General features: G+C 56.5%; 1 protein-coding gene across 1 annotated transcript in view; it reads right to left on the bottom strand.

Annotated features, from left to right (window-relative positions):
• LOC111158418 (protein kinase domain containing, cytoplasmic) overlaps positions 1 to 2,205 on the bottom strand; it is a 10,044-nt gene extending 7,839 nt beyond the window's left edge. Inside the window, exon 1 of the mRNA XM_022520420.1 lies at positions 1,567 to 2,205. Within this exon, the coding sequence (XP_022376128.1) occupies positions 1,567 to 2,205 (639 nt within the window). The remainder of the gene's footprint in view (positions 1 to 1,566) is intronic.
• Positions 2,206 to 8,980: the final 6,775 nt, after the last annotated feature.

Genomic DNA, 8,980 nt, shown 5'->3' with positions numbered 1-8,980 from the left:
GGGGGGGGGGGGGGGGGGGGGGGGGGGGGCTCTTGAGTCAATTAACTAACACTTAAGGTCCTGCTTCTCCACTGCCTCAGAGTCTGGCTGATACCCCAGGGTTGCCAAAAAGTTCCCAAGAGCCCCTGGGAAGCGAAGAGAACAAGATCCTCCCAGTGAGAATGGCCACGTAACCAGTCGCTCACTCCCTGAAGCTCCAGGCACAGTGTCAGCTGTGCAACCAGGCATAGTCGCCCGCAACTGTTGGCTCTGGCCGACCTCCTGCCACCAGCTCAGGGCCTAGGACCTGGTCACAAGTGTCCCACAGTAGTTGGGGGAGCCTGGGGAGACCTGGAGACAGCAGGAATATAAATAGCTCTCTGGCCTCTCTCTGGCTTGTTCTGCAATACCCACGCAGGCTTGGGGGTCTATCTCAGTCCTCACAAAAGGAGGGAGGGACTCCCAGATTTCTGGTCAGTTCTGCTGGCAGGTTCCTCTGCTGGGGAGTCCGCCTGCACCCTCTGTTCAGCCGGCCAAGACCAGTCAGGGATTCCCCTCTCAGTCTGCTCAGACATGTGCAAAGGGAAGAGTTTGTTTAATCCTAGGGCCGACTCAAGGACAGAGAGCTGGGGGAGAGGTGGAAGTGGGTGTGTTAGGGCAGTGCTGGGGCTGTGAGAGGCCCAGTCTCTTAGTTTAGCCTGGAGGGGACAAGGTGGGGTCTCATCTCTCCCCTCCGCCCCCCAGTGAACAGGAAAGACAGAGTCCCATTTAGTAGGAACCTGGGCATTTGGCCTTTTCAGTCTTCCAGCCACTGACTAAATCTGCTCTGAAAATGTGACCCTGAGACCCTCAGGCATGTAGTCTGTCCCCTGAGCACTGAGCTAAGAACCTAAAGCTTCCTCAACGATCCAAGGGCTGTTTTTAAGGCCTGGAGAATGGCGGGGTCACTTCTGGGAAGGGCTCTCCATTTTCTGGCCTACTACCCAATTCCCTCTAGTCCTTCCAGTGGCTTCTGCATGGGGGATGGGGGATGCTCTCTGGGAATCAAGCCTGATACAGGGTCTCTTTCTGGCCCTTCCCAACCTTGTTGCTGTCCCATCCCATCTTCAAAGCCAGACAAGCCACTGGAAGTTGAGAGAAGCGGGGTTCAGATTCCATCAAGAAAGGGGGCCCTATCACTGCAGTTGGAATCCTGACTCAGGGATGACCTCTGTGTCTTGGCTTGGGGTCATTTCCCTGGTGCTCAACACCCCAGCTCCAGCCAGAAGCAGGGTCCTAAGTACTAAAGACTCGCATCCCTACCTCGAGTTTTGGGACCCTCTGTCCTGGCCTCTGTCTTCAAAGGATATGGGGATGTAAGATGAGAGACCCAGGAGTCCCTCCATAGGTAAAGAGCTGCTCACTCAGGAGTAGGGATAGTGTGGTGGGAAGCGGCCGCGGTCGGGGTTCTGCCCCCAGCTTAACCTAAGCACAGTCACCCGGGCTCTGTTTCTTTATCTGTATGGCCGAGGGTTCTCTTCCAGTCAGAGTGACCGGGCCTGGGCACGTCCAGCCAACACCCTCACCCCCTCACCCCCGCCGTCGTACCTGCAGCACGTTGGGGTGCCGCAGCCGCTCCAGCAGCACCATCTCCTTGAGCAGCTTGTGGGCCGCCAGCCGGTAGCAGCCCCTCCGTGCCCCGAACTCGCGCACGCAGCTGCCCAGATCGTGGCCGCTGAAGTCCACCGCCTTGAGCGCTACCGCGGCGCCGCCGGGCAGGCGGACCCGGTACACGGCCTTGGTGTAGCCTGAGCCCACGTACTGGGCGCCGGACACGTTGCGGAGCGCGGCGCAGCCCAGGAGCGGGCCCGAGCCGGGGGAGCCCGGGCCGGGAGCCGGGGGCCAGCTCGGGGCGCCGTCGGGCAGGGGCCGGGCCCGCGGGGGCCGGGGGCGCTGCAGGCCCGGCCCGCCCGGAGCCAGGTCCATCAGGCGCCGCCGCTCCGGCCGGCCGGCCCCGGGCCCGGGGCCCCCGCGGGAATAGCGCTGCACCTCCTCGTAGCGCGCTCGGATCTGCCGGGCCAGTTCCCCGCGGCCCCCGCGACGGCCCGGGCCCGGGGCTGGCGAGGGCCCGGGGGACTGGCCTGGCCGCGGAGGCTCCGACCCCGGTGCGAAGAGCACGTTGAGGACGGAGCCCAGCAGGAAGGAGGCGCAGAAACCCGCGGCGACCGCCGCCCGCCGGCGCCGCATCGCTCCCCTCCCCCCAGCCGGCCGGCCCCGGGAGGCTCAGGCTCCGAGGCGGCTCCGCTCTGCGCCCCTCCGGCCCCCTGCCCAGTCCGAGCGCATGGCCCCAGCTGCCCCGACCCCGGCCCCTCACGGGCAGCACATCGGCCTGACACTTGCCTCCCTCCCGCCCTGCCCCCGCCGCTTATAAGGCCCGGAGCCGCCCCCGCCCCCGCCCCCTCCGCCTCCGCTTCCCAGCTCCCGGCCGGAGCCCGTCCTCGGCGCCGCCCCCTCCGGCCGCCCGGCCCGGCCTTCCCCGCTGACTGACAGCGGGACCTCCTCCCGCAGCCGTCCGGGCCTGGGAAGCGGCGCGGAGGCGGCTCCGGCCCTGCCCAGCCCGCGGGCCCCCCCCGGGCTCGGGCCGCGAGAGGGGGAGGGGGCGGCGGCGACCCCGCGACGCGCGGGAGCTCTGGTCCCGGCGCTAGGGCGCATAACGGGGCCGGGGCTGCCGGAGAGCGGGACCAGGAGGCGGATAACGGAGCCGGCCCGGTGGGGTGGGGGAGATAAAGGGGCGAGGCCGGCGGGTAACGGGCTCCGGAGCGGACGAGCAGCTGGCTCTGGGGTGCTGGGGGTCCGTGTGACCTCAGAGCTCTCTCCGGGAACCCAGGACCTCCCTCCGGTGGGGTTGGGGATGGAGGCTCCTCGCCCCAGTCCCGGATCCCGGGGCGAAGGGGTGGGGGTGATGTGGGGAGGTGGACGTAGAGAGGCTGGCACCTGCGAGCCTGTGTGGGTCGGGAACTCTGGGATCAGAGGATCGAAGATGCCCTATTCAGCCTCAACCACGAAGTCTTTCTGGTTTCTCATTTTCCTTGACTCTGAAGCCCCAGATCGAGCTCCTTTCCACTGGGTCACCGCAGTGAGCTGCGGATCGCGAACCATTTGCATGCTAGTAGTTTGTGCAAGAGTGCATTTGTAACCCACGGACTTGCGTGGTCCGGGCTGTCTGTGGAGTGTGTGCATTGGTGTGTCTGAAGGGGCCACTGTGGCGGAGGAAGGGAGCATGTACCCTGTGTGTAAGTTGGTGCTGACTCCGCCAGAACTTCTGGTCCCTCCTCCTCCCTCCCTGATTGCATCATTAGTGCTAATTGAGGGGCTTTCACACGCCAGTGCATTAGCTGTTTGGAGTGAGCTCCCCCCTCCTGGGAGAGATAAGCCGCTGCCCCTCCCCATCCCAGCCCTCCACTTCCCCACCGCCCTGGAACTGTCCACCCAGAACGTCTCACCTTCCTGGGCACCTTCCTGCCACCCTCTGGTTCTAGGCTGGTTAATCTCTTTCCTCCCTGCAGTGTCAGAGATTGGCTGGAGAGGAGTCAGGGAAGTGTCAAAAGGACACCTCCGTGAGGGGGTGTCAGAGAGGGGAGATTTTCCTCCAGGGGGCTGAAGAGGTCTGGCATTCCGACAGAATGGGGAATCCCTGTGAAGAGAGAGGGGACAGGAATCTCTGCCTGATTCTTTTGGACATGGAAGGCACAGGAGAGGACTGAGTCTCTGAGCTCCCGTCTGCCATTTTACTGGCGTAGGGGCATCCATGCCTGACTCTTGGGGTCCCCTAAGACTGGAGCATTGGGGCCCAGTCTAACTTGGCAAGCATGGGAAAGGCAGAGTGAGAAAAGCCACGGTTCTCCTGAGAACCTTGGGTTTGGTGGGTTCGGTCTGGTCCTGTTTAGCTGCTCTGCCCTGTTGCTGGCCCACCGCTGCTGGGGGTGGGGGGAATGCTCTGAGCAGATGCCCTCCCCAGCCCTCACACCAGATGTCTTTGTTCTAATTAACTGTGCTGGGAAAACCAACCTGGGTTTGTAAACAGAGCTACTGGCTAAAGTCAACAGGGAGCAGCAGCAAACAGCAAACATTCTCCTCACACAGCCTCAATCCAACCCAGCCCCTGGGGAAGAAGGGAGGCTTGCAGATCCTGAGGCCCCCCTGGTGCCCACTGCTGAGTCAGGGAAAGCCTTTCTGCCTCTGTGACCCCCAAATGGCTGTTCTCTTCCCAGTTCCAGGCTGTTCTCTTCTACTGGTGAAGACTGGGGATTCTGGGAAGAACAGGGTTGCCTCCCAAGATAGGCTCTGCCTCTCTTCCAGCCATCTCCTCATATCTCCCCAGCCAAACCTCTACATCCAGGAGGACACCATGGAGTGGGGGATGGGGGATGGGGGGGGAGATATTCCTAAGAGCTTTCTTTGGGGCCTGCTCTGCTCTAGGGTCTTGGAGAAGCCCCTGAGATAAGACTTGGCATCGTGAGTCTCTGACTTAGAGTTGGTGCATATAACGCGAACATTGTTAAGTTTGTTACACATCAAGTAGGTATTATAATAACATGTTCTGAAATTAGATAATTATTCCTATGATATCTTTGCCAAGCTTCAGTGTTTCTATCACGGTTTGAAAGTTCAGTGCACACAGGGGCCTGAGAAGCAGGCACAAACGTACATACAACACACATGTAGAAGCCCACGGAGCAGTAGCTCCACACACAGGAACAAAGGCATTTCAACTCTCTCCTCACACCCACTCTGTCTCCCCGCCAGCCCTCAGACACACAGACATATACAATCTTTGATGGAAATAGGTTTTTGGCCTCTGAAAAAAAGGGATTGCACTTTGGACAGATTAGAGTTTCTGAATTGGCCATTCTTGAGTTCTTAACCAAAATCTGCTTGTTTGCTTTTTCTTTTTCTTTTTTCTTTTTTGCCACCCAGGGAGAAGAACCATCCTTTCAAAGAGTTGAAAAAGGCACAAAATACTGTGCTCGGCACCTATAGTGTGTCTCCCCCCTCCCCGCCCCCCCGCCCCCCACTCCCCTGCTCTCAGAGACCTGGCAGGGCCAGTCTCCTCTTCAGGCCAGTGTCCAACTCTGAGCACTGAATGTCATCTTTACAAGAGCCTTCCTCCAGCTGTCACTCAGGGCCACAGCCACCCGTAGACCAGAGTGTCTGCTCTTGTGAAGGCTCAGGGCTGCAGACAGGCCCTGTCTTCCTGATTCTCCCTCTGCCCGCCACACCCCTACCCAACCCAAAGGCTCACTTGGAGAGCAATCCTTGGGAAGGAGGCAGAGTTCAGACTCCAAAATGCTAGATTTCTCTGGAAATGTCTTTTAGATACCTCCTAATTGCATGTTTTGTCAGGCTGCCAGGACTGTGATACCAACCTCTCAGAAGCCCTCTCCATCGTCTCCCTTTAACCTCCAGCCCAGATCTCAAACACCTCTTTTGGAGTATTCTGCTCCTGCTTGAAAACTTGGAGGATACACTGAACTGGGCCGCTGGGCCTCTGTGAGGTTCCCCAGCCCTCCCTCCAGTTGGCCCCTTTTCATTTCCCCGCTCAGAGCCAGACTTCCCCAGCCCAGTGCCTGCTCTGTGTCCTGACTTGCAGCCATTCTCCGTGTTTTCCCAGGTTGCCCTTCCAGCTCCTCCTTTCTGAAGTGCTCTCTTCTAGCCTCTCCGTGTAGTCTTTGCTAGCTGGTTCTTCTAGGCCTCCCAGAAAGTAGCGAGTTATAACACTTCTTCAACAGTGGTGCCTGGGTCCCTGGGACCTTGACAGTGTATCCTCAGAGTTCTGTGGATTTATTTCCTTTAAAAGGAAATGTACAAAATACATCTCTCTGGTCTCGGAAACTTTGATGTAGAGTCAAGAACTTGGGACTTGGAGTCAGAGAAACCGGGGTTCAAATCTCATTAGCTGAGTTACCTTGGGCAAGACAGTTGACCTCTCTGTGTCGAGCTTTCTCATGGAGAAAATGGGAGAAAATTCTGGTACCTACCATGTGAAGTTGTTGAATGATGAAACGCAAAGACATGTAAAGTGCCCGGCTCTCAGTATATGTGATTTATTGCTAGGATTCACAGTCATATCAAACAAATAAACATCTGTGACCACATTGCCTGGCTGGCTGTAACTCTGCCCAGAGGCAGAAAGGACTTGACTTCCATTCTGGCTTCCACTGGTGAAATCCCTCAGCCTCCTGGGCTTTCATTGTGCCTGGAATTTTCACTTTTTTCCAAATCAGCAAACCAGTGGTCAATTGATCAGAAGAGCCCTCCCTGCCTTGCCGGCCCCACAGTGAGCTGTGGGGAGACGACCAGGAATCAGGGCCTGACTGATGCCAAAGTGACTGAGAGCAGGATAGGCCTCTCTGGGGCAAGAAGCTGGGGGAGGGGATGGATTCAGGAGAGGAGTGGGGAGGGAAAGGGGTGGAGTCAGGCAGCTGGCTCTCCCACCCCCACTTCCCTCAGGTAGGAAGTGAAGCTGACTTTCCAAAATATAAAAAACAGATGATGAAGGTCAGGTTTCCTACACACTGGAGAGCGGGAGCCCCAAGGCAGAGTCCCCAAGAAACGATCTGAGACAGAGATGGGGGCAGAGGGAGAAAGAGAAGAGACAAGATAAGACAACACGATGCAGATACAGGGAGACAGAGACAAAGCCTCAAATCCTGAGAAAGATAGTCAGACAAAGAGACAGAAAGCTGTGACTCAGGAGAGATCTTTCTACTCGTTTCTGGAAAAGAGCTTAGTTCCACTGTGTGGGTCCCAAGATGCAAACGTGAGCCATTATGACTCCATGAACCTGTCAGTGGGTGAGGCCCTCCAGGACCCTAGCAAACTTAAGGCTTTGTAGCCTCTGAGAGCTCTCACTGCCCAGGCTGTTCTCTCTGGGTCTGGGGTCCCAAGTGTCCTTCTAGTCTCCCTTCTGGGCAGGGCTCTTTCTTTTTCCATCCTCCCCTCCTGCTCAGCCTCACCCACCAGCCCAGAGAACTGCACTGCGGCTTCCCTTTCTCTCCCTTTCCTCATTGGCTGAGATGTGTGTCCTCCTCTAACACTGCTTCCTTTGATTGGAGGAGGTGGAGGGTGGGGGAGGGGGAACAACGGAGAAGGCTGAGACGTACCTCTTCAGAGGCATTACTTGGGTGAAGGAACAAGGGGGGTCTGCCTTGGTGTTGGACCCAGCCCAGAACTGAAATTCTGTGAGAGCTGAACTCCAGGACCTCTGTTCTGGGGCAGCTGGAGAGGCTCGTAGGTGAATGGAGAGTTGACCATTGGATCACGACTGGATGATGGATGGACTCTGGTGGCAGGGGGTGGTGAAGGGAGACCTTTGCCTTTGTCCAGAGGCCTTTGCATCTGAGAGGGATGGGAATGGAGCATAGAAGCTGGGTGATTGGATCTGATACATTTTACCTTCTTTGACCAAGCTGAATGCGCCCTGAGGGTACATGGGGCCAACTTTGCTTCTAGGCCCTTGTTAAATAGGACCAGTTCTTTTCAAGCAACCTCAGGGCTGCGGTTTGGAAAGCGGAGAGAAAAGGGGAAGAAAGGGAGGCTGTTGAGTTTGTGCATCTGGTTCTGGACCTCTAGAGGGCTGGCAGTCCTCTCCCTCTTCCTGGCTGCCCCAGGAGGCTGGCTGGGACCGAGGCCTGGGAAGAAGATGGCTCCTTACTGTTCAGGAGACCTGGGCCCTGCTTGTGCCCTCAGGAGCTTATGGTGTAATTGGGAAGATTCCCTCCAAACCATCAGGGACTCACACCAAAGAGGGTCTGGGGTGGGCCAGCAGGAAAGAACCGGCTCCTCCCCGGAGCCCTGACGGAGAACCATCTTGAGCCGAAAGCCTGCTGTATGCCAGGAACTATCTGTCTTGTTGACCCACACTGTGAGGTCGGTATGGTCATACCTGTTTTATACAGGAGGGAATTGGGGCTCATGAGGTTAAGGAATCTGTCGAATGTCACACACAACTTCAAGGGGCAGAGTAGACCACCGTGCAACTTGGGCCCCGATTTAGGTTTTTCTCTCCGTTCGTTGTCGGTTTGGGATAAGAAAATTCCAGTTGGCATGGAGATGGGGAGAGGCAAATCCATGCCACCAGTGGGAACCAAGATGGAAGTGTGTTAAGGTTATCTTTGTCTCCAGGCAACAGAGTTTGGTCATAAAGTTTTATTATTTTATTGTTCATATTAATACTAATGATAGGGCATGCTTATTAAATGCCTTTCATCATGCTTTGATCCACTTAATGCCTCTAGGAAATAAATACTATTATTATCTCCAATTTTCAAGATGAGAAGATTGATGTACTGAGAGGTGAGGTAACCGGTGACAGAGCTGGGATTTGGACACAGATGCCTGTGCGTGCAAGGCTCGTCCTCTTCCAGGTTTGGTCCTGCTCCCTGTTGTTTTAGTCCCCGGGCTGGGCCAGGCTGGGCTGATCTCAGCTGTAAAAATCCCAAGGTCAGTCTTTCCCAGCATGGCATTGCTATCTGACAGGGATAGACGGCTGTCTGATGCTATTTGAGCCGGTGAGGAGAGAAGGAGGGAGACGCAGAAAGAGGTACATTGAAGAGCCCTCCCCCGCTCACTCACGGGGAAACCCACAGACTCAGGACTAGAGATTGAACCCCGACGATGTGTTTTTCAGAGAACCTGGCAGATTCTGTGGATCATTCCGTCCTTCCCCTTCCCCACAAGGGGAGAGGGAACAAAATCACAAGTGATGTGTTACAAAGGGTTAATGAGACTCTGGGAGTCTGTATGAAATTAAAATAATTATTTGAGAAATCTCAAAAAGCACAAAAAAGGAAGTAGAAATTATACAAAATCCCTCCATTAAAGGAGATTATATATCATAAGATGGGAAGGGCACCTTGCCTGCCCTTCCAACCCTTCTTATAGAGGTAGTCGCCATGAATGATGGGGTAAAAACTCCCTAAAATGGCCCATGCATTTATCATCTCCCCCAGTTCCATGAGCT

This window comes from Enhydra lutris, unplaced genomic scaffold (genome assembly GCF_002288905.1).
Source record: "Enhydra lutris kenyoni isolate GAN:26980312 unplaced genomic scaffold, ASM228890v2 scaffoldscaffold59, whole genome shotgun sequence".
Taxonomy (NCBI): Eukaryota; Metazoa; Chordata; class Mammalia; order Carnivora; family Mustelidae; genus Enhydra; species Enhydra lutris.
The sequence above is the reverse complement of the archived record's forward strand: the minus strand, read 5'-3'. Positions and strand labels throughout refer to the sequence as shown.